Source organism: Akebia trifoliata, chromosome 9, assembly GCF_017979445.1.
Source record: "Akebia trifoliata isolate Shusen 1 chromosome 9, ASM1797944v1, whole genome shotgun sequence".
Lineage (NCBI taxonomy): Eukaryota > Viridiplantae > Streptophyta > Magnoliopsida > Ranunculales > Lardizabalaceae > Akebia > Akebia trifoliata.
The window spans coordinates 22,084,844-22,110,490 of NC_141383.1; the positions used below are offsets into that span (position 1 = coordinate 22,084,844).

General features: G+C 36.3%; 2 protein-coding genes across 9 annotated transcripts; one reads left to right on the top strand and one right to left on the bottom strand.

Moving 5' to 3' along the window:
* Positions 1-2,994: 2,994 nt before the first annotated feature.
* On the top strand, positions 2,995-14,704 carry LOC147394679 (uncharacterized). 5 transcript variants are annotated; one of them, XM_086454004.1, is made up of 11 exons: positions 2,995-3,153; positions 5,301-5,363; positions 5,473-5,722; positions 5,931-8,291; positions 8,373-8,671; positions 8,764-8,891; positions 8,994-10,955; positions 11,099-11,147; positions 11,259-11,506; positions 11,818-11,925; positions 14,180-14,704. In XM_086454004.1, the coding sequence occupies exons 3-11, from the start codon at positions 5,530-5,532 to the stop codon at positions 14,412-14,414; spliced, it is 5,583 nt and encodes a 1,860-aa protein (XP_086310130.1). In that variant the 5' UTR covers positions 2,995-3,153; positions 5,301-5,363; positions 5,473-5,529; the 3' UTR covers positions 14,415-14,704. The 5 variants fall into 5 exon arrangements, with proteins under 5 accessions (XP_086310130.1, XP_086310126.1, XP_086310127.1 ...); XM_086454000.1 differs by having other exon boundaries at positions 5,931-8,671; XM_086454001.1 differs by having other exon boundaries at positions 3,001-3,153; positions 5,237-5,363; positions 5,931-8,671.
* A 2,575-nt stretch (positions 14,705-17,279) lies between these two features.
* On the bottom strand, positions 17,280-23,504 carry LOC147394680 (uncharacterized). 4 transcript variants are annotated; one of them, XM_086454437.1, is made up of 8 exons: positions 22,963-23,493; positions 22,596-22,680; positions 21,565-21,606; positions 20,014-20,182; positions 19,404-19,456; positions 19,022-19,249; positions 17,832-17,878; positions 17,280-17,710 (listed from the first exon to the last, which is right to left on the bottom strand). In XM_086454437.1, exons 1-8 carry the CDS (start codon positions 23,205-23,207, stop codon positions 17,656-17,658), a joined length of 924 nt encoding a protein of 307 aa, XP_086310563.1. In that variant the 5' UTR covers positions 23,208-23,493; the 3' UTR covers positions 17,280-17,655. The 4 variants fall into 4 exon arrangements, with proteins under 4 accessions (XP_086310563.1, XP_086310565.1, XP_086310566.1 ...); XM_086454439.1 differs by having other exon boundaries at positions 22,596-22,714; positions 22,963-23,084; XM_086454440.1 differs by having other exon boundaries at positions 22,596-22,657; positions 22,963-23,082.
* Positions 23,505-25,647: the final 2,143 nt, after the last annotated feature.

Below are 25,647 nucleotides of genomic sequence, written 5' to 3' on the forward strand. Positions count from 1 at the left end.
ATTACCAACACTGAATCTGTCGATTTGCCACGTAAATTCCGTACGTGGGATCTCTCAGTTATTGTCGTTATGACCAACAGAAATAACTGCTCATCTGTTGCATTAGTGAGAGACCTTTTAAGTTGGATAAGTCAAATGTCACGTTCGCCAGTTCTTGTGGGTATCTGTCAAATTATGAGGCGTCTTTTCTTCTCCTATAAAGTGGGGGACTAACATTGAAGTATTATATTAAATCACTACATATATTATAGAATCATTTAATTTATAAAGTAGAAATAATCCCATTTTAAAATCCTTCCTAAACAAGAAGGAGAAGGTTGTGCCAAGGACAAATATTGTACCCCAATATGTTGTGGATCCAAAATTATTTATGTGGCTTAAGATATGAACCAAAACCTTTATGTGTGACACATGATATATTATGTTTCTAGATATATTGACACCATTAATGCTAGAGTTCGAGATAAAATTGAATGTCAGAAAAGGATTTATGTTGTCAACCTTGATATTTTGAGATAATATGTAGATTATAACTTTGGGCTTAGAGTTTAAAGAGCCTGACATAAGTCTCATGTTTACTTATTATTTATTATTTATGTCACTTTTCTGACGTGAAATTGTGTACGAATCATAGATGTTTTTTTATCAAGATATTAGTGAAAAAACATTTATACCTAGAAAGGGAGATATGAGGTACAATCTTAAGGTCATTGCAGTACGACTCATATTATTTTCTTGTTTAGATATCATCTAGCCTTGTTATTCAATCTTATGGACGATTTTGTGCTCCTCTTTTATGGTGGTAATACTAGAGATTTTGGGATCAAAAACTTATCCTCAATTCCTTATCGTTAATAAACATTTAAAAAATAAATATCTTATGTCAAACACAACCTTATCGAGCTATTTTAGTATGTGCTTAATCAATACTTAATTATAACCATAACTAAGTATCCCGATTCTAGGACTGCCCATGTTGGGAGCAAAATCGATAGGATCCAAAAACCATGGGTATACAATACGTATTCTATAGTTTGATATTCAAACCAAATTTGAACTATAAACAAAGAGACTACATATCTATAGTTTTTATCATTTTTATATTTATTGTGAAGATTGAGTTAATTAAACATTGTTGAGATGAACACGATTTCATTCATATTTTTTCTAATCTATTTTAATGATTATTTTCAATTGGATTCATTTCGTTTCTTTAGGCGAAGTAAGGAAATGTGTTGATTTTCTTTTAGGTTCTCAAACTTTGGCGCAAACTACAGTAGTAGGACATTAGTTTCTGCATTTGGGGGAATCGTGTCAAATAAATATGCATCAAACATCATAGATTCTACAGAGGTGTGAAACATTTTATACAAGGTGACTGAGTCCATGCCTCTCCCCGATTCACCATTTCATCGACACAGGTCCAATTAAATTGAAACAATCTTGTTTGCTTTGAAAAACAAAATGGTATAGGAAATGGAATCACTTTTATTCCATTTTATAATTACAAACCCTCATAATTTGCAAGAATGCATTACAAAGAGATTGAAGCATGAGGCCTCTTTTATCATACACCACACGATGATAGCATATGTTAGATGATGAAAATGATCCAAGAAGAATCTCTTCTTCTTGATATCAAAAGAAAACTAATTTTTAATGTAAAAAAAAAAAAAAACTATATTCTAAATGACTTAGCAAATAACTTGTATAACCTATTATGCCATGTTAGAATCAGGTTGGGACGCTTTATTGGAAAAAAAAAATTGGAAGTTAAAGTGACCTCAAGATTGTACCTCATTTCTCACATCCTAGCATAAAAGTGTGTAGGAACCATAGATACTTTCATTGAGATACAAGTCAAAGAGCATATATGGTTCCCACACACTTTTACGTCAAGATGTGAGAAACAAGGTACAATCTTGAGGTCACTTCAGCATGACTATATATTTGCAAGGGAAAGCCTGATATCACCAATTTTGTGTGGGGGTATTATTATATTTTTTAAAGATCTTTGTCCCTAAGATTCTATCTCTGTCAACTCTTGGAGAAAGAACTTTTGAAGAAGTAGAAGGTAGATGAAATTTGAGATAGAAAAATCAAAATTTTTTCTTTTTTGGTGAGGGTGAATAAGTTAAAAATAATTTCTCATAGAGATTGAAAAAACTTGAAGACAATGTTTATGGAAAAAAAAAATCAATGGGCTTTGGCAGAGGTTAAATATAAGGGCATTTATGTAAAAAAATAGGATTGCAAGTTGGCCAAGCCAAACCTAAACCCGATGGGTTCAACCGAACTTGTGTCAAGTTAGAGTACAATTAGCTAGGGGTGAAAAATATTTTGATTGAACCAAACCGTGTTGGATTCGGGCATAGACATCGGGTTGCCCGAACTCGAACCCAAACTTAATATGATTATATTTTTAAAATACCTTTGTTTTTTAAATATATTTTTAAGATAAATAATTGTAAATTTTATATTTGTTTTACTTACCACTTATCTATATATAAGTTATTATCATTACAAAATTATCTAATATCGATAAGGAATGAGCTAACCAGACCAATCGAAGTTGGATTTAGCTTAGGCTGAGCATTTCATGCTCGGGGTGGGTCGAGTCAAGTTGGGCATGGGCACGGGTTGATCCCCAACCCAGCCAACCCACCCGAGTTGCAGCACTAGTAAAAAAGGGACTTGTCATTAGTTTAGAAACACAGGGGTATCTCTAATATTGATCAAAATACAAGGAGGTACATCTAAATCACGTTAATATTCATTGTCTTATTAGCCCAAAACGCGCCACATTTCATTTTGGCGTGTGGTCTCACTTCATTTCAGTGGTCCCCGTCGCATTGAATCATATACTCATTTTTAATCTGTATTTTATTTATTAATATCATCAGCTTCGGACACCAAACCAATTTAGCTTCGGTAACAAACCTAAGGTTCGGCCCGAGCCTAGAGATTGTTCCTATGTTCGTTGAAATTTTCGCAAAATGTCGATCACTTTATCTTCGCTCTCTGATATGTAGAACATCTCCATCGCAGAGCTCGAACCAAAAAAAGAGGCATTTTTTCTCCATCGAAGAGAAACCCTAACTTAGAGAAGCCAGTGTTGATTTCGATCTCCATTAGAGGACCTTCGAAGACAAAGTAAGTCCACTTTTATCCGCTCTGAAACCCTAATTTTCTTCATCGGATCGCCATTCCAGTCCAATAATGGTTATTGTTAAGGTTTTAGCTTATTTGTTTGTTTTTCGCTGTTTAGAATCTCTGTTTCAGCTCGTTTTCTAGTTTGGTTTCGTTTTCTTAACCTAATGATGGATTTTAGTTGGAATTATGGGTGTTTGGCTTTGATCTCGCTGGAATTATGTTAGAAATGGCGGATTCTGGAAATTAACTGTATGTTATGGAAAATTGTTTAAGTTTTTTTGCTTTCTTGGTGTAATTTGTTTTAAAGGTTTGTGTTTTGTAGGTATAGGGTTTGAAATTGGGTTGTTTATTGAATTTGAGCGGTATGACGTGGCGGTGTTGGTTGCATCTATGTTGGCTTGCTTGTGTTAGTGATTGAGAGGAGCACTTTTTTTTTGTGCTTAACTGCTGCTTCTATGCCCCAATTTTTGTCTGAGGAACGAAGATTTCTGTTTCTGTAAATCTGGGAGTTATACTTGTCAGTTTCAGATACTTGATTATAGCTTGTTTGAGTTCAAATTTATTATTCACGTGAAGTCCCATTCTTTGTTTGCTCCCAAACACATTTAGAACTAGAAATCTCATAAAATCCTTAACTTGCTAAGTCATCTGAATACAAGGAACACGCTTGTTAGTTGGAATTAGAGGCGAAACAAAACAGGACACAAATCCCATATGCTGAAAGGCTAAAGATCTTCATTTAAGAAAGGAGTTGTGGGTTCAACCCTTGTCAAGAGAATTTTTTTAATGATAGGTTTGAAGGCGTATTTTTGTTTTGTTTTTTAGTTTCTTTTGATAAGTGAAGATTTCTTAGAAGAAGAAAAAAGTCGAGGTTGGGGAGAGGTGCCTACAAAGCAACAAGAGCCTCCCTACAATGCATCACATACAACAAACTGCCTCCTAAATTTCCTTTTATATTCTTTAAACATTTTGCACAACGTAACTAAAAGACTAATAATACTTGACATACCTTCCTGCGAGGAGTGATCTATTCCTTTAAATGTTCTGTTGTTTCTTTCTTTTCAAGTTTCCCAACATATAGCAAATGGAACCAAGTTCCAAAGGATCCTTTCTTTGGAAGAAAATGCTTCGATCTGCCAACTCTGAAAGAACGACAAAACAATTTTGGGAAACAACATGGAGTGTAAAATGGGGATAAAAAGTGAGCGCAAATTTCTCTGACAAAGCTACGAAGCAATTGTAAATGGTTTACTTATTCACCACTAGGTTTGTCTAAACAACAAAAGTCACATGAATGACCCTAGCAGTGATATGATCATCAGTTAGAATGTGAAAGTGGGGTTTTGATCCCCTGCCTGTGATATTATCACACATAGACTTAACTTTGGTTTAAATTTTCGTCTACGGGGGCTTGTTAATGCTGCCTTTCTATGTGTGAGTTGATCTCTCCATTGTGTAGGGAAAGAAACCCACTTCTCATGTTTTTTTTTTTGGGATGGGTAAGCAGGACTTGAACTCACGACCTCAAATTTGCTTTGCAATGTGTCAAATCAATTGAGCTATGGGTCTAGCCCAAAACCCACTTCTCATGGTTGGTATTTCATTTTTATAATACCATATTTTTTTGACCATTTGAATAGATTTCTGTTTAATTTTGGTAGTTGCACACTTGAACTCAAGCTTTTGCAATGTACTTACATCTACTTTCATTTCCTTTCGTGCTTGCTAATGTACCCTTTCCTCCCGTTGTGTCTTCAATGTCCTCATTTTAACATCACATTTTTTTAAGGGTTTATGATCCATAGTCAAGAATTCTACCACAAAGAAACATGTATGCCAACAAACAATTTCATTTGGAGGTTCTAGCTGTTGCACATCGTAGTTTTCTGTAGATCCATGTAAATTGTGGATGAAGTAGGAAAATTGAAAAGATGGAGTGTAAGGTTTTTCTTGATGCAGATATTGCTTTGCACCATTATTTGCATATCCTCTAAATACTCTCACAAAACAAGAAGAAGAGTGCATATTGCGTATAAGATCTGCAGATTCTCGTTACTGATAAAAAAGTAATATATTGTGATAGTTGAAACTTGGTCACCATGTAATGCTCATTTCAGCCTATGTTGATTTATTGGGCTGATCTTCAGCAGGAGAAAGTTTCAAGGGTTTGAACGTAGAACTATCAGGAACACCGACATGTACAGAAAGAAGTAAGCTGCTGTACACACTTTTGGACAAACTTATGTTAAAGATTAAATACTGTTCAGAGTTTCATATTCATGTTCAATAGAATCACAAGAATGATTTTTTCATTTTCAGGTAGAGTTTTCCCCGACAAAAGGATCAACTGTGGATAATTTGTTGGCTCGATTATCTATGCCTGGTAACGAAGTTGCAGACAAGGTCCACAATTTCTTTGAGCAAGACAACTTGTCTCAGGGTGAACAACAGTCTCAAGTTGCAAGCGGGAACTGGCCGGTTCTAAATAGGAATCCATGGATTGGAAACCAGGGACAAATTGGGGCATCCCCTAGTTCCAATCAGACGAATTACAGTTTACATCAATCAGGTATTGATGATTTGATCAGTTTACCATATATTGTCTTTTGTATCATTAAATTCTTCATGAGTGCTCCTCATAATGGCTTAACTAATCTGATTATCTTCAGCCAATTTGTGTTTTTGTTCATCCGACATCTAATTATTATTATCATTTTGAACTTTACATATTTCCTGCTCATCGAGAAGTTACTTTCCTTTTCTTTTGGTGTTTGCAGATTCTGAGAGGGGAAATGGCAGGCATTCCTTAGATATACCCATTGGCGCGAATCTTACACAATTATCTCTGAGGCCCGAGTTTGCCAAAAGCCAATCTAGAAACCATCAATTGAACTTGAATGGCTTTATGCACGAACACCAAGGTTTGCATACGAGGCAGAATCGGGCAGAGTTTTTGGGAGAGAATACCATATCTGATCGGCATAATTTAACATCGAGAGGCTTGTCTATTCTCGAATCACAGCAAGGGAATGCTCCTGAACACAATCCCGACCTGACAAGAAATTCAGAAAGGTTGGAAACTGCTGAGGCTCCTATTAGTTTTGACTTCCTTGGTGGTCAACAACAGCTTATGAGGGGTCAACAACCAGTCATGCCACAACCTCGGCAAAGTCAGGAGTCAGGCCTCAATGACATGCAGTTATGGCAACAGCAACTTATGTTCAAGCAATTGCAAGAACTTCAATCACGGCAGCAACTTCAGCACATAAGCCAGGAAGCAAGGCAATCGAATCCAGTGAACCAGATGTCTGCCTTTGCAAAGCAAGGATCTAGTGGTCAGTTACCGGCACTGATCAATGGCATGCCTATTCGTGACACTTCCAACTATTTTTGGCCAGGAGAGCTTATGGGAGGTGACTCTAAACTACCGAATACCACACAAATGCTTATGGTTGGTAATGTGAACTGGGGACAGCGAGGTGGATCTTCTGCTGTGCAAGGAACTCCTAATGGGCTTAGCTTTTCGAATGATCACCAAGGTCAGATTCTACGTTCAATGGGGATGGTTCCTCAACAGCTCGATCAGTCTCTATATGGTACTCCTATCGCTAACACAGGAGGCATGTTGAATCATTTTCCTCATCTCCAAGGAATTACTCGTGATCGTGTCGATATGTTACCCAAGGCAGGCGGTAGTCAAGGAGGGAATGCTATGATGCATTCATCCTTAAATAACTCTTTTCAAGAGGATCAGTGTGCCGTATTTCAAGATCAGGAAAGCATGCAAGATGGTACTTTGGTTTCTAAACAGCAGGGATTTCAAGGGAAAAATTTGTATTCGCCTATTCAAGGTCAAAATGCTGGTGTTCTATCAACAAACTTCCATCAAGGGACTTCACTGACGAGAAATGCGTCAGCTTGGTCGGGAAACTTGCAGGAAAATTCTACGACAGAAGTTGTCCCTTCTCAGGGTTTGGTTAGCCTTGACCCAACAGAAGAGAGGATTTTGTTCAATACAGATGACAAATTTTGGGATTCATCTTTTGGTAGAAGCGGCATCATGGGTACAGGAGGCTCTGGGAGTCCCTTGGAAGGCACAGATTTCTTCAACTCATTACCTTCCATTCAGAGTGGGAGTTGGAGTGCTTTAATGCAGTCTGCTGTAGCAGAAGCTTCTAGTAGTGACACTGGTATGCAAGATGAGTGGAGTGGCTTGAGTTATCAGAAGACAGAACAACTGCCAATTGAAAATCAACGTACGCCGTTTGTCGACAGTGAGAAGCAGCAAACAAATTGGGTCGATAACAACTTTCAGAGTTCCTCTTCTTTAACATCAAAACCTCTTCCTCTGTTTGATGATGCGAATATGAGTCCGAGTGGTCAAAGCATTCATGGTTTTCAGCAACCTGGCATCAAATTTTCATACGAACAGAGTGAGAAGTTTCAGCCCAACACCTCCCAAGAACAGAATCATCAATCTCCCAAGGAAGCTAACAGGTGGCTTGATCGGAGTCTTCAACCAAAGCAACAATATACTGATGCGAGTCGTCAAGTTCAACCTCCCATGGCCCTTAAAAATGTTTCTGAAGGTACCTGGGCAGGAAATGCTTCACATTCTGCAGAAACTGAATTAAATGCTCAGAACGTGCAGGGTTCTTGGATCCATCGACAGAGCACGCCCTCGTATAATTTTGGTAGTGCACCACCTTCTTCTAAACCAAATGGTTGGAATATTAATGAGTCACTATCTTCTGGAGATGATACGTTGAAGATCCGCGAGAATGAAAACACTTCACAAATTTCTCAGAGAAATGATCACAAGAGAGGGATGCATATGGGAATGGATCATGGTGTTAGTATGTGGAAGACTGATGGTAGCCTACAAGTCAACAGAGAAGACACTCATATGAGTAATTTTACTTCTGTACCAAATCCAAGCACTATGAAGACCAATCAAGAAATGAGTCAACAATTCCCAAATAGTCAAACTCTTGACTATGGGAAGCAAGTTGTTGATTCTTCTGTGGAATATAAAGGCGACGAGAGTGTTGGCAGGTATCAAGATCAGCAGAAAAAGGGTCCTCGAGTACTGGAATCATCATCAAATAATTCTGACCGGGTCTCAGGTGAAAAATATGGTAAGAAGCTCGAAAACTACCAACAGAAAGAAATCTACAATGATGGCCACAACTCTAAACAATTACAGCATACTGTTCCAGGAGGGGGTCAGAGACAAAATATGTGGTTAGGTGCAAATGATCCTCGTGCTATGGCTGGTGGCAACCAAAAGTCCACCAGTCAGATTGGTCGTAAAGCTACTGGGCCTCGCAGGTTTCAGCATCATCCAATGGGAAATTTGGAGGTAAATGTGGATCCTGCAGACACGGCAAAACATGTCACGAATACACAGCCTCTGTCCCAACAGGTTTCTCGAGGATTGAAGAGTCATGAACAAGGGTATATTGGGCACTCAAAGTTTGGTGGTCATGTTCGTGACAAAGCCATTGATATGGAAAAGGTGAACGAGGGACTTGAGACTATTAGTTAGGGATTATAACTTTTCTGAGTCTTTTTGTTGGCTGGAAATTATTAATGGTCTTTGATTTACAGGGGCACTTAACTGATTTTCAAGGAAATGCAAAACGAGGTGTTCTTCCAGGCTATGGATCTAATGTATCTGGTTCTGTTGATGGATCAGCTGGCTTTTTTGTCCCAAACAAAATGCCTGATCAGACAAGGTGGCTGATAATATTAAATTGTGCTATTTTTTACTTCTTTACACTTTGAAATTTTATTATTTACTAATAAAAGTTATTACTCTAATATTTTCACAATGGCAGTCAAAATATGCTTGAACTACTCCATAAGGTGGACCGACCAAGGGAGCACAGCACGCCAAACCGCTTGGGTTCTTTTGACCGCGAACCTTCATCTGAGATGCCTGAACCGGGTGCTGATACATCCGCTGCTCATCTTCAGCAGAATAAGTTCTCTTCTCCCCAAGGTTTTGGTTTACGGTTGGCCCCTCCATCTCAACGGATGCATCTTTCAAACCAAGCCTTCTCTCAGAATTCCTCACAAGCAAATAATATCAATTCAGAGAAGGGTCAGAGATGGTCATCTCCCACATCCGCCGTGCAGTCTTTCAGTGGTGGAATGTCTCAAAGAGAACATTGGGATAATAGATCCAGTATTTCAGGGCACAGAGGCAGTGAGACCTCACACTCAAACACGCAGGGGAGCCCCTCATCTGCTCCTGCTTTTCCAAGAAATCAGCTGCAACATCAACACATGTCCAGTCCAAGTGGACAAGTAATGACTGACCAGTCTATGAGCATTTCTTTTGATAGATTTGCTTCTCATTTTAGACAGACACATGACACTCGTAATGGAGCAGTAGCTGATCAATCTGCTCAGGCATTATTGCCTGGTGCATCTAGCAGGATTCCACCTTCGAATCTTGTCGCCCCTGCAGATGATTCCCACTCGATTAGTACCAACTCATCCCACCTAAGAAGCCCGGGCCAACAACTCTCAGTCTCGGACGCTGTGCCCGTCTCTCATCCTTCTGTCACGTCAGGCATGTCTCAACATGGTGCGTTTTCAACAATGTTGCATAACGTATGGGCCAATGTATCGCCTCAGCAGCGTCTTCAATCCACTAATGCATCAAATAAAAGTTCGGAAAAAAACTCATGGGTCACCCAAAAGCCAGATAATCAGGATATCAGGACAGCAGGAAATGGCCTGTCTGAGGGGGTTACATGTACGGTTAACTCTCAGCCCTTCGCATATGTGGAAGAGCAGCCTGAGAAAGAAAGTTCTTGGCAACAGATACAATCTGAGAAAGTTAATCTAATTCAACAGACATCTGATGCATTTCAAGGGAAAGAATCTTCTTCAACTACGCATCTTTCCAATGAAAATGCCACTGCTTCTGGTTCCCAAACAGAGCGTGTATCTCTTCAGAACTCTGTCGCTTCCAACAGTGATATTGAAGCCTTTGGCCGTTCTTTGAAACCGACTCATGGTACACATCGAAATTACTCCCTACTACACCAAGTGCAAGCCATGAAGGGTGCTGAGACTGATCCAAATAAGAGAGTTGTTAAGAGATTTAAAGGAGCAGATAGTGGTCCGGATACTCCACTTCAGGCTGCTAAAGCAGGACCACCGTTATTATATGGATACAGTACAATGGTCAGAGATAATCTGGATAATGAACACACTTCTGGCAATAGCAAAATGCTAAGCTTTTCTTCAGAGGCAAGAGAAGATCAACAACTCACAAACACATCTTCTCAAAATGTTCCAGGAGATGTACCTTCTCAAGATATGGTTGCACGTGGTCAAAGCAATTCTTTTATTCATTCTAATCATCTTAGTAATACATCTGTTCCATCTGAACCTTCCCAGGTTAATCCACAGATGGCACCCTCCTGGTTTGAGCAGTATGGAAATTTCAAAAATGGGGAACAGCTGCCGATGTACGATACACGTAAAACAGGGAAAATTGTTCAACAACAGTTTGTTTTCGGTAAGCCTCCTGAGAGTACACATGCACATACATCAACAGAGCAAACAAATGCTGCTGATGCCAGTCAGGTTGGTATGGTGTGGAAAAGTGCAACCACTGCCTTGGCAGCCAGTGAGCGCTTGTCCCTCCCTTATTCTTTGCCTCCAGAGTTCCCTGACCAAAGTTTGGCTATTGTGGGACCAAAGAAGCGTAAAAGTGAAACATCAGAGCTTCTATCATGGCATAAAGAAGTGACACATGGTTCCCAAAGGCTTCAAAATATCAGGTAGGTTGTCTTAATTACCCTAATTTTTTGAACACATATTTTTGAGAACTCTATGTATAGTATTATTGTTTGAAGTTTTTTGTATTGGTTCTTGATAAGTTTGATGTTTTTTTATTGATGTACACATTGTTTATTATTTACAGCATCTTGGAACAAGACTGGGCTCAAGCTGCATGTCGGCTTATTGAGAAGGTGGGCTCGTAATTCAAAGGACGACTTTATAGAATTTTGATTATTCTTTTACAATATTCGCTGGATATAGATGATCAGGCAGGAATTCTAATGGCTGATTTCTGGTTCTAGGTGGAAGATGAAGCTATGATGATTGAAGATGGACAACAGATGCTTCGATCACATAGAAGGCTTGTCCTGACAACACAGTTAATGCAGCAACTCCTTCGTCCCGCACCAGCACCAATCCTCTCTCTAGACGCTACTTCAGACTATGAGAGTGTGACATACTTCATTGCAAAATTAGCATTAGGGGATGCATGCAGCCTCATCTCTTATCCAGGAAGTGATTCACGTGGGCCCCCTGAAAATGGAAACATGTAAGAACTGCTCTTGAAGGCTTAAATGTGAATGTTATACGGATTCATAATGGTGCATTTTGATCATTGGGCCTCTGTGCATGTGGGAATGAGAATTCCACACCATCTCAGGGCTCAATTACTACATGCATAAGTTTGCTTTGTTTTGACACGAGTGAGCAAATGATGAAATTTTTTTCTGTGAATCCAGCTCAAAAATATGCTATAAGTGTAAATGGAAAAAATCTATTACTGATTTTAATACCTACAGTCATATTTAGAGGAGCTTGTCTCTCTGAAATTCAATCGCTTTGTTTTCCTTTTTCATTCAGGACATCTGGGAAGTCCAAAGCTTCAGAGAGAATAGGTGATCAGTATTTCTCAAAAGTTGTGGAAGACTTAATTGATAGAGCAAAGACGCTGGAAACTGATATGTTGAGGTAAGAGCCCAGTTCAAGAGTCTGCATTATGTGGTATTTTTTATCTTAAAGGTAATTAATAGATATTCCACTGACCTGCGCAACAATGCTTTGAGTACCGAGTCTCAATTTTATTTAGATTTGCGTTCGTATTTGTTAGCCTCCTATCCTAGAATTTTTAAGGGTCACTGCCATTTTTCATGAATTGCACTAGCCCAGTCCTATTTGACAACTATCTTTCTTTACATCAGCCAGTGTACCCTGACTAAATTCTTTTTCCTTTTTTTTTTTTTTTTGATGAGTAAGCTGGACTTGAACTCACTACCAAGGTTTAAAATCTCATTTCAAGGCAATGTTTTGGTTAATGAAACTTTGAAACATTCTCACGACCTCAGCGCTGCATTGCACCATGACCATTTGGATTCTTTTTCATACACTGAAGACTCATATCCATAATTCTCGTTTTCAAAGACATTATCACATATATTTGGGGTTGACTAAATGGATCTATTCCTCAATACAATTCTATCTATCATCATTTAGCTATTGCAATTCTTTTCATGATAGCTGGTCAGATGTATAGAACTAACTTTGGGATTGGGCACAGTATGAAAGATCTTTTAGAAGCACATATTCTTCCGGGGGGTCAATTGGGGCGTGGAAAAACCTATGTATTTTTAGTTCAATTATCTTCATATCAGCTACCACTACTTCAATTCACATCCTTTTTTTTTTCTTTTCCGGAATGGTAAGCGGGGTTACAGCAGACCCCAACCAGAAAACAACCAATTACAATCTTAGGTACACTCTACCTCCTCTATCCCTAATCGAGGATTTGAACAAGATGAGTACATAAGTCACTAATATCAAATTTCCTAGATTCACCATTAATACATAGACTAGCTAAGTAACGTGCTGCTTGGTTAATTTCTCTAAATACACACGTAAACAAGACAGATGAGAGTCTTTGATATTAAGCTTTTGATTTCAATAATGGTGTGCTTGTCTTTGTTATGCATGAGTGCACTATCGTATTTCTAATTTACATCAGTCTTTTCACTCATCTTTTGAGTAACTAAATCTATTGTTACTGAATGGTCAGAGGATATGGTGATATGAAGCTGCTCCCTGACTGCTAAAAATGGGAATTTCTTCTTTTCTTCTCTCTTTTACCTATTTTAGTTTTTTGATAGGCTAGTGGGTGGAGGGTATTGCCCTAGTCTATGCATTCCACATTATTCACTCACAGACTTTCAATTTACAAAGCTGGCACCTTGACTACTAAAACTTAGAATTACTTTAATGTAATGCTTATGGAGCTACTATGTAGTAAAGAGCAACACTATCAATAGAATGCACTATATAGCCAATGGTTTTAGTTTCTGAAAAATTGAATTATTATAATTTTGCTTGTTTGATCTTTACTGTTTTTAGGCTGAATATGTTTATGGAGATAGATTTTTATATGAAAAGTAGGAATATCTTTTATCAGTAAGTGTTGCAAATAATTACTAAGTTCAAATTGAATGTGATTGTGAGATGGTTGCTATGGCTACCTAGAACAATGCTTTGATCTCTCAAAGTAACTAGCAATACCTAGATGCTTAAAGTGGTGTTGGGCCTTAGCATCACTCCCCAAGAAACTTGGTCGTTGGTGTTTGGGATGGTAAACGGTTTTATTAATTAGTTACCAAATCAATGGAAAAAGGAGCACCAACTTATAATATTCGCTTTTCATAGTGGTTAGTTTTTCCTTAGATTTGTATCCAATCATCGAGGAATTTATGTAGCCAGTTGGGTTTTAACTCTTTTTATGAGACTCATTTTATTAGTGGCATAAGTCAATGGGTGCCGAGCCTATATGAGCCTTGAGGTTCTCAACCCAAGCCCCACCCAACCCGAGGCTGGCTTGATATGGTCAGCCTGAGTCCGGCCCAATTTTTCTAACAGTCCGAATGCAATTCAGGTTGTATCAAGTTAGGTCCAGTTGGGTTGGTTGACTAGGTTGCTAAGTGGTAATAAGAAGGTGCCACTTAGCCAAGTAGTAAAGGCTTGAGGAAAATTGATCCCATGACCTAGATTCAGATCCAATCCACCTTCACCTTCATTAACCCCTATACCCTTGCTTGCTTAACCAAAAATAAAAATAAAAATAAATCATCCAATAAAAGAAGTAAGAACAAAAAAAAAGAAAAGAAAAACATTGATTAGCTCAGTCGACCATTTGTTTTCTCCATATTATTCTTTTGTATAATACTTTCTTGTGCTGATGCAGGTTGGATAAGAGGGCATCGATCTTGGACGTAAGAGTGGAATGCCAGGATCTGGAGAGGTTTTCCGTCATCAATCGTTTTGCCAAATTCCACGGTAGGGGCCATGGGGATGGGGCTGAGACCTCATCTTCCTCTGATGCAGCCGTAACCGCACAGAAAACATGCCCCCAGAGATATGTCACTGCAGTTGCAATGCCTAGAAACCTTCCCGAGGGGGTACAATGTCTCTCTCTTTGATCGTTATTATGATCCCCTTCTCCTTTTTTAATCATTGGTCTATCTCTCATGTGCCTCTCACGATGTCTTTTAACTTTTATGGCGGCACACGCACCCACGTGAACATTATTAAAAGCACAAAAGAGGGAAATGCTGGACAAAAAGTAATTGGATTTTTTGGGTTTATTCCTGTGTAATCAAGGCTTCCCAATGTTTTCAAGTTGAGGCCGTCAATGTCATTTTTGGTCAGTATATATGTAGCTCTTTGTACATGTTTTTATTTAAATTAAGGAGATTTCAGTTAGCTTTCATTTTGCAAAAGCGCAGGAAGAACGATGGCATCACCATCAATTTTTCTCAAGAAATCATGGTAAGCGACACGGTTATATTCTCACATATATTTTGTCCAAGAATGATCGGCACGGGATTCATCTATATTTTTAATTTATTATTATTATTATTATTATTTTATAAGCAGCAGAGATGCATCTTGAAGATGATGAATCCTATACTATTGGAGGTATTATTGAAACTTTACATATTGCACATTACCTCCTTGACTTGTTTACACTAACATGCGCCTTTGAATAAAAATTTCTTTTATGGGTTGAAAGAGAAAAGTAGAGAAGCTTCAATGTCCTTTTTATTATTATAAAGGTTAAGGTCACTGGGGCTCATTTTTGTTTCTTAGAAAGGTAAAAGACAAGCTGATTTTGTTTCCAGTTATAGAAAGAAAAAGTGGTAGTTATGGTTGAGTGAGTTGGATTGAATGGGACAGAAGGATCTTTGTCCTTTTTCTCTTACTTTATGAAACAAATCATTTTATTGAAGGAATTCTGACTGTTGAATGACAGTTATGTTTGTTTGATTCTGACTTTAGAATCTTAATTATTAATTGAAGAGAAGATTCGAATCACCTGAAACAGAGAATATTTAGTGGTTGGTGGTCCAGTTTGTCGTTCTGCAAAGTTTAAAAAGAAAAGGACAGTTACTTAGCCAAAAGAATTTAAAATAAAGGGTGAAAAAGGACAGTCCTGTTGTGATCTCAGCGCCATTAAATATTAATTGGTCTTAGACAAGTGTAATGCCATGTGTCATCCTCGATAAGATTCAAAGAAAAAAGAATCTAATTAATGTTTTTTGTGATGAGTCATCTCCCTCAATCTTTCAAACTGTCTCTCTCTAAAGATCTTTTTATAAGGGGGGTTTTCATTTTTTGGGAAAAAAATCTTTTCAGCCTGGCCCCACATCTTGGTGGATTTAGCACACCAAAAATAGGCTCATTGGCTCTATATGGTTTTAGAATTTAAACATAGTAGTATGTCATTGATGGTTTTAGGGACTTGAATCAAAGGTCTAGAAATCACCAATCAGCTTGGTTTTATGGTGTTGTAGGGATGGTTTTAAATATTGTTCGAGATCGAGATGACTCGTCTGATATGTCTTGGTATTGTCCACCAACGAGATAGATAGACAAGTCAAACATATCGGACGAGATTTGTTTTTGTCATTGTTGAATGAGACAACTCAAATGTATCGGAAAACTCGTTCGAGACATCAAAACGAGTTTTGAAACCATGGTTGTACGCCCCCACAAAGGGGTGATGGACTAAATCTCTATAATATTAGTGGGCCACAAATATCATAAGTGGTTTTGGAGGTGGTGTAAATGTGTGATGACTTCATCATGTCATTTGAAATTTGGGTACACGGATAGAAAATGAGAAAAATCATCTTCATGTCCTGTTGGATTGGAAAATATTCTCATTGAGTGGAACAAATTTCAAAGTCTGTCTATTTGAACAAGTTCTCACGAAGCGTTTCTTTAGAGAAGAATTTTTATTATTTATTTGTCAGGAGAAGTTAGTATGATAATATAAGAGAGTTACTATTGTCACACCAACTTTTACTAACGCCTCACCAACTGTGTACAATTCTTTGGTATACAAATTGGAATTGGTGTGGCATTAGTAAAGGTTGTTGTGGCAATAGCAGCTCTGTAATATAAAGTTCCTCTTACATGTCAAGCATTCAAAACTGACTTTTCCTCCTTGTTTTACATTTTTGAAACTTAAAGCCTGCTTGCTTGCATGATGGAATAACACCCAAAGATTGAACACCTAACAACATCAAACGTTTTGTATTAAGGTCTCTTTTGAATCACTGTTTTCAAATGATGAATACCCCTTGCCATAGTCTTCTGCAAGAGATCTACTAAAAATGAACTACCCCATCTCCGACTTTCTTGCGATAAACCATGACTTCTACTGTAAAAAAAAAATCTATAATTCAACCTTTCGATAAAAACTTCAATTTATTTGGCGATTCTTGATTTTTCTTTCCCCAAAACAATAATTTTCAATCGTTAGTTATTTTGCAAATTCATATAGGATAAAAATTATACTTCATTTTCATTGAATCAATCCAAAGTTGATGGTGAAGGATCCTTTTTTTATTTTTTGTTGGGAGAGTCGGCCAATGGTTTTTGGAGTATGGGGGGTATTTTGTTCATTTTCATTAGTCTCTTATAGAAGACCACAGACAAGATATGTCATAGAATCGTGATAATCTAACGTACTCAATTGACATCCCTAATGTGACAGGTTCGGGAACCGTAGATCTGCTCTCTTAGGGTATATAACTATGGTTCCCCATAAAAAGTACAGTTTAGTATCCCAAGGAGAGTAGATCTACGGTTCCCAAACCTGTCATGTCAGGGATTTCGATTGTGCATGCCATGTGGCTAAGTCAGATTATCACGACTATATGTCATATATTCCCAAGTTATTGTATTGCTCCTGTTTCCCATAAATTACCTACTTGTAGCTCCTACAGTTAACAAGGATCTATAACACTATTTATAAAACTAGGGTTCCCAAAACAGAATAAAATGAAACATCTTTACTATTATAATGGGAGAAGACAGGGCGGAAGTTTGTTCTACACCAAAATTTTGATCTCACAAATACCCCCACCTTTACATTTAAACTAAATGTTATCAAGGTCATTTTGGTCAAAAACCAAGAAAGTCTAGCCAAAATCCTAGAATCACATTGGTCAATTTTCAAATTTACAAAAAATATCCTTTTCACTATGTAATATTCAAAAACCCTTTAATCAATATTTTAAATTACAGATACGCCCTATTGATACATGTGCGTCTACACATGCCCCCTCCTAGTATAACTATTAAAATAGAAGAACAAAGAAAACTCCAATAATTTTTTTTTTTTGTTTCCAATTTCCTTGTGTAAAGGCTTCTTCATGAGAACTTAACATGCATTTCCTCCCCAACCATGTCAAAAATTTCATCAACCCTGTAAGATCAAATGCAGAATAAAAATACAAATCCAATGAATTTACATGATAATAATTATGGTGTCATGTGGCACCAAAAAATAAATAAAATGAAACAACTGTTTTTTTTTCCATCTGTACCTGTATGTATCGACATTCACCTCTGTAAGCCATGTAGTTAGGCATACCTGCAACTCAAATTATAGAGGTTTAAACAATGTCAGCAAACAAAGAAAAGTCACTCCAGTTTAAGTTTCGATTATAGATCATGAGTATTAATTAATTAGTTGGGGAATATTGGATCTGATAATCAGAAAAAGAATTATAGACAGATCTTATTCAAGTATATTTATGATTATGGATGTTATAGGGTGGGTATTAACATATGCATGGAAGTGAATGTGGGAATTTTAGTCGGCTAGCGACTCTTGTACTATGGGCTAATGCTGAACTAATGAGAAAAACCATTAACTTCACAAGATAAAAATTCCTCACTTCAATTCCACATTTTTTTGGATGGGTTTAAGTGTGAGGTGGCATTTTGATCCTAGATTTGGTGTTACCACATGTGCAGACACCACCTCACTGAGGTGGCACCTTCACTTCAATTGGAGCTATAACTTGGGTGGGCTTGCCCGAGCTCAACCCGATTGATGGGCAAGCTTGGGCCGAGTTGTGTAGAACATGGGTTAAGTCTGAGTTAGAATAATTCAACCCGACCTTAATTAAAGTTAAACTCAGGTTGAGAGTTCGGGCAACCAGCTCAACCCGAACCCAAAGCTATATAATAATGTATACATATTCTTATATTAATCATATATTTTTAATTTATTTTAAAAGTTTTTTTTTAATTATTTATTGTTTTAAGATATAAAAGTTTTATTTACATTAATTGTATTTCTTGTTAAGATATCAATTTTTTTACTAATCAAAACAAAATTAGGCTTGTCCGATGAGCCCAACCAGCCCAAAACTACCTAACTCGGGCTAACCCAAGTTTAGAAGCTCAAGCTTGGGTTACTGAGCTAAGGCTCTCAGCTCGGGTTGACAGCTCTACCACTTGATTTGAGCCTGGGTTTACCCTCCAACCTGCCTAGGTTGACGGCCCTAACTTCAATGCAAGATAAGATAAGGACTTGATGATGATGTCTATGACCACTTTCTGTAACAGAAGATGTGGCTCTGGACAAAATTGAATGGTGGAATAAGATTTGTTTGGCCGACCCCAAATCTTTGGGATAAGGTGGCTTTGATGAAGATGACATAAATCTCTTTAGTTGTGTCCTCTCACAAGATGTCTAGAATATTACTTAGTCTGAGCAGTCATGTACCTCTAAAACCTCACGGTCTAGCTGATGATTAGATGGGACCTTTGTAGGAGTACTGGACTCCCCACCATTTATCCTTGGAAGAACTGGTTGACAAGTTTCTTCAGAATACAGGTTGCATACCCTCAGTTCATCAAATTCTCCAGGATAAAGCTCATCTGACCAACTTAGTCTATCAGTTTTTCGTGGAACTTCAAAACTGAGGGAGAGAAACTCGACTACAAGCAACCGCTATACATGCCAATAAATACCCCAAAAAGACAAGGAACCAAAGAAGAATAAGATAGAAAAAAAATAATAGCTACATAGTAGAGCTATATGCGTAAAAAGAAGATCCAGAACATCTCTTAGACGTGCAATATAGAGAGAAAACAAGAGCCGTTACCTTCAAAATTAGTTCTAAAGAAAACATCTTGACAAGCTCCTGCGCCAATTTTTCTGAGATTTATCAGGTATCGCAATTAGCTCCATGGGCATTGGAAGAAAAAGAAAAATTCATCTACATATAAAAAGAGATTATGGGCTATTGCTTTAGAAAATTAAATTATGGGATTTTTCAAGAGAATGGTTTTGAAAGCAAACCAAACTGCATTCTTTAAGGCTCCGTTTGGTTTGCATCCTGCAGTTCTCAGAAAATATTTTAGCTTAAAATGGCACAAAAACATCTTTCAAGAAAACTACAAGAAGCAAACCAAACATTGCCTAAACATAATATATTTCAAAAAAAAACTATCACATACTCTAGAAATTGCGCTGAGTTTTTGGGCATACGAATTATGGTTGCATAATATTAGACACTACACTGTTTACTAAAAAGTTAAAAATAAAAGTAATCAACGAAGCCAATGGTTTTGCAACACAAAGCACAGTTTTGTTTCATGGATCTTTCCTCAAAATGAAGGATAAAGGACAATAAAGATTTCGATAGATAACTGAATTCTGCTTCAATATTGCAGCAACTTAACAGGGAAGATATCTAAGAACATTAAGCATACCAAAATATGAAATTGACAAAAACTTGTAAGCTGGAATCCCTCCACCATCGCCCATGTCATTCACATCCTCAGAATGGCTTGAAAATTGTACAAGAGGACTACTAGCTGGACCTTTATGGAAACACCGCATGGAGCTAGAAACATTGACCATTTGAGAAACAACCACGACCTGTAAATAAGACAGATCAGTAAGAAGACACCACAATAAATTGATTGATTCTGCACTAGACATACATTTGCACGAACTTGCCTTAGAGAATAAATAAAAATCAACCATGTAAGAAAGATACTATAATCTTTTGAAAATATTAGTGTTGGAAATTCCAGTTTGAGATACATTGCCATGGCTATTGATAGGGAAAAAAAGAGCTTCTATTGCCACACCAACTTTTGCTATCACCACCCATTGTGTGTACTAATTCTTTGGTGATTGACATATGAATTGGGGTGGCATTAGCAAAAGTTGGCGTGGCAATAGAATCTCTTAAAAAAGAGTATGTCATTTTTCCTCTCGTGTTTAACATATATTTGTGGTATATTAGATACATATCTCAATACCCTACGCTACCATAAAATAAGATTCATATTTCAAACCATAAAGAAATGAAGCTAAATGAGGTTATTAGCCCTCATGAAACTTACGTGGAGTCAGATATCTTGATAACACTGGGCTAAAACTGTATCTGATTGATTTAATGACTCAACCAAACCAATCTCACTTTTTCATATAACATAAATCCAAAATTCGATGCTTCTTCTAGTAATCTTAAAACAATAATATGTGTCATTACTCCATTTCTAGTGATCAAAGCCAGGTCTGGGTTGGAAATTTTCAAGCTCAGATTAGGTGTAGGTATGAAATTTTGCAACTTCACAGAATGTATGTCTGGAAAGTAAAATTCTTTTTAACCTAAGTATTAATCTCTCCAGTTGATTATTTCCAATCAATTCCTTTCCTTGTTCACAGTAACCTTTAAGGATAAAGAACTCCAACAGATTATTTTAAACCAACGTCTCTTTTTTATTTGTGTCTTGCAGACATAACCATCACATTTTTGAAGCCTAAGCTATCTCTTTTTCAACTCATGAGGTATTGCCGATGTAACAAATATACCTCTCTTCCCTTTTTTAGGGTAAGAACCATCTTTGTGAAACACATATAAAGGTCACCATGTGTCTGCTTTTAGCTTTGCTTTTTTTATTTCTAACATTTTTTTCTTTTTGATACATCACTATCATGTACTTATCGCTAAAAAAATACTGTTATATTTTCCACAGAAAATTTCAATAGAGTTAGAACTCATAATTTATGACATACTAAATTCAGAATCTAACTCATGTCTGACATAGGTATTCACACTCTTAGAAGGTAAAAAATGCAACATAGCACATCTATGATGGATCTTGAATCCCAGTGTGTTCATGATGTCTCCCATGCCAATATGGAGTACTCCCATTTTAGCAAATAGTACAACTAATTATACTTTATTACCAATACTCTTCCAACTAATTAGATTACAATTCAGTTTCTGAAATGTAAAGCATACATACCATATCCTTGTAAGATAATAAAAGCTTGGTCTGATGAAACTCCTGAGACAAGAATCAATTAGTTAATGTCACTAAAGATATGAATGTCAGAAGAGAAGCATCCAACGATCAGAATTATCAACCATTTACGAAAAATACCTAGTTTTTAGTTACTAACTTACTAGTCATATTTAGGTTGGCCTGGCTTAGGTCAACGTTCAAAATAATACAGAATCAATCTACAAATTTATGTTTTCTACCATAATAGAGTCCATATATGGGCAAAGACACCATATGCAACTCCCCAAACCACTGTCCCCTAATAATAAGAAGATGCCATTGTACCCATACATTGTGATGACATAAATCGATAAAGTTTCAAAGAATTAGCATAAAAAATGTGTGCATCATCATTATGGTAGGAAATGAACAGAAACCAGATAACTAAGAAGATAGACCAAGGTGGTTTGAAAAAAGGGGGGGGGGGGGGCGCTACATCCAAGACTACATGGTTGCTAGAGACCAAACCAAGAGACTTATTTTCTTTCAAGGAGTAGATTTGGAATTAAGGTAAGAAACGATAAATATGAGAATAAGGGCCTCCACAAATAAAATTTGTGAAAAAATGTAGACTGATCCGTAGGCAGGGACGAATTATACTAATTTTTGTTCCAACCTGAGAATGGGGCACTTTAAGTGCCTCCCAGACTACCACCAAGTATAGGACTCAAATGCTTGCATTCATTATTGAAATCACCTACAATTTTTAGTGAAGTGGCAAGTTTTGATCATGATTGAGCATGCAAAAGTGAACGAAGTGAGACAGCTAAGAAACTAAAATGTTCAATTTCATAACCATTGCAAGATATATAATTGAAAGTTCTAGATCTTCAAAACATTGAACAATTTTCAGAGAAATTGTAATACCATAATTATATTCTGATATAAGAAACACACCAAAATCGATAAACAAGATCAACAATGTTAATTGGAGTACAATCGAAAAATCTAAAACAGATGCTAAAACCATATATCATCGACAAGAAAAATACCTGTTTCCGGACCAATTTATGAGAGGCTTTAGATCGAATATTGGGCATATCACTCAAAACACCTAAATCCATCGCAGGCAAGTATCTGATTCAACATTCCCCAATTTAAAACCTAATTTCTGAACCAAAATCACTCATTTTAAAGCACAACCCTATATAGAATTAGAGATTGCAGGCAAGTATCTGATCCAACATTCCCCAATTTAAAACCTAGTTTCTGAACCAAAATCACTCTTTTTAAAACACAACCTATATAGAATTAGAGATTGCAGGCAAGTATCTCATTCAACATTCCCCAATTTAAAACCCAATTTTTGAATAATAGAGAACTAGAGATCGAAGAACATATATAACAGAAACTGAGTACCTCTGAGAGAGATGAAAATTTACGAGAGATGTTGCATGGGATCTTCCACTCGATGAAGCCGAAACCCATTGTTGCTTATGAGAGACCAATTTGGACCATTGATTTCTGAGGTTTCTCTGTGCTGCAGGTCTCCATAGCCGTGTTGCAGAAAGAGATGAAGAGCTAGTATTAGGGGTTTGAAGCTTTGATTCTGATAGTGTCGGAGATGGAGATTGAAAAGATGGGGAATCTAGGGTTTGCATCATCTCAGTTTGCCTTAAAATTGCTATAAAAAAAAAAAAAAAAAAACCAATCCGAATTAAATGGCTACAAAAAAAAAAAAAAAAAAAAATCCGGTTTTTCTTGTTCTACCAAAACCTAAATCTTCCGACTTGTCTTCTAAAATAGATTGAATTAAAATGATTGAAATACACTTGGTTTTCCCATTTGACAGAAAACCCTTAATTTTCCAAAGAATCCCTCATCTTCAACCTAAAATTCCACTATTCTCTTCAACTTCAACCATGAAACAGCAAGAACAGGTTAGAATTTTGACAGAGGACGATTCGGTCATTTTACGTTAGTATATCATGCAAAACAAAAGTCAAGGGACATTTCTTTGTTTTAAAAAAAATAATTAAAAAAATTATCGAATATATTTTCTTTTAGTGAAAATTACTTGGAAGACCCTAGTGGAGGGATTTCTTTCTAATTAGTCCCTAAGTTTTAGGGCTTCTCTTAATAATCCGTTTAGTAAAATTTTTCTTTCTAATCGGTCACTGAACCTTACTTCTCACATTTCTTACGATTGAAAGTCGAATGTGTCATAACCGTTCAAACTCACCATTTTCATCTAACAAAATTGGATTTTCGGTGTTTCAATATAATTTTGGAGACTATTCTTACGTAAAGATTTGAGAAGGAAGAAGAAGTCATTTTCAAGCATTTTGAAGATATACCTAAAAAATTAGGATTGTCAATTTTTATTTCATTTTTCGATGGAAATTGATTAACAATGATTCTTTTGGTTTGAAATAATCTACATAAGTCATAATGTCAAGTTTTTTAGACGATCTTTCTATATAGTTTAATTGAAAAATCTCTAAAAACGAAAACATGTGGATTTTACAACGATCGATATTTTTTATTGTCAAGTTCAACAATTTAAAAAATTGTCTGAGTTCAACAATAAAAAATGTTGAACTTGAAAATAAAAAGTGGTGAGTTCAACAATAAAAGAGGTGACCTTGACAATAATGAGAGACCATTAAGGTATAAAAAGTTGATTAAGTGGACTATCAAGCTAACACTCAAAATTCAAGAACTATTTAGGAAGAAACCCCTCTGTAAGGGTCATACAAGTAATTTTCCCTTTCTTTAACCATTATAAGAGAAGACAGTTGAGAAGTGGTTGAACACATTTTGATCTCACAAATGCCACCTACTTTACATTTAAACTTAATATAATCAAGGTCATTTTGTTCAAAAAGAAAATCAAGAAAATTGTAATCTATTCTATTACATTACTTAATTTTTCAAATTACAAAAGTGTCCTTTTTTACTATGTAATCTTCAAAAACCCTTTAATCAATATTTAAATTACAAAATAATCATTTTAATATATTTGCTTTTGCACATGACACTTTCTCGTAGGGGTGTCAATGAGTCGGTTCCGGTTCAATTTTTAGAACTAGAACCATCATAATTTTCAATTTCAATTTTTATTGGTACTGATTTTAAAATTAGTGGAATCGGAATCGGAACCACAGAAAACCACAAGTACCCATCGGTTCCAATTCATGAAAAATAGATATGACAAAAAGAATCTTGAGCAACAATAATATTCTACTTTGTTGATTTTATTATATATATATAATTTAGAAGTTATAATTGCAAAAACATTAATTTCTATAACACAATACATTGTTTATAAAAACATTAATAGCAAAATTACAAATGTTTGAACAAATCTATAAGTTAATATTTTTTCAAAAACTTAAATTCATCTTTTTTAACTATTAACAAACATATAGGAAATATATACATGTTAAATTAGAATGCATAATTTATATGAAAACATGAAATAATTTATGTGATATCAATTGACTTTAAAAAATATGAAAACCTTCAACCATTTATGATATGAAGAAAGAGTAAAACAAATTGATTTTAGATACCCGCGGGTATCCATCAGGTAGAACCTATTGGTCCCAGTTCCTAATTAGTTCGGTTCCTTTTAGATCCGATTCTAATCGGGTGTTGAAAATAAGGATCAAGAACTGGCGTAATGAAGGAAAAAAAAAAAAAAAAAACCTACCCTAAACCCATGTTAGGTGCTTTAACTTATTTTTTTCTTCTCATCCTTCTTTCTAAATCTTCAATGGAGGTTTAAGAGAAAGAAAGTAAAACAAGAAAGAAAGATTGAAGACAAGAGAGAGAAGACTTGGGAGTTACTAGGTTTCTCTAGGAGGATTAGGATAATGTTTCTAGGAAAAAGGGAATGTCATAGAGTTTTATAGAATTTGTAGAGTTTTCAAGAGGATAAAATGGTTCATATAATTAATGTTGATGGAAATTTCATGGGTTTAGTGTCAACCACTATCTAATTAGGAAAATCCTAGAGTGACTGCGACTCACAATGAGCTCACATGGCAGTGTGCTCAGAATCGTTGATGCTTTTTCACTCGTATCTCATGGAAAAGTATC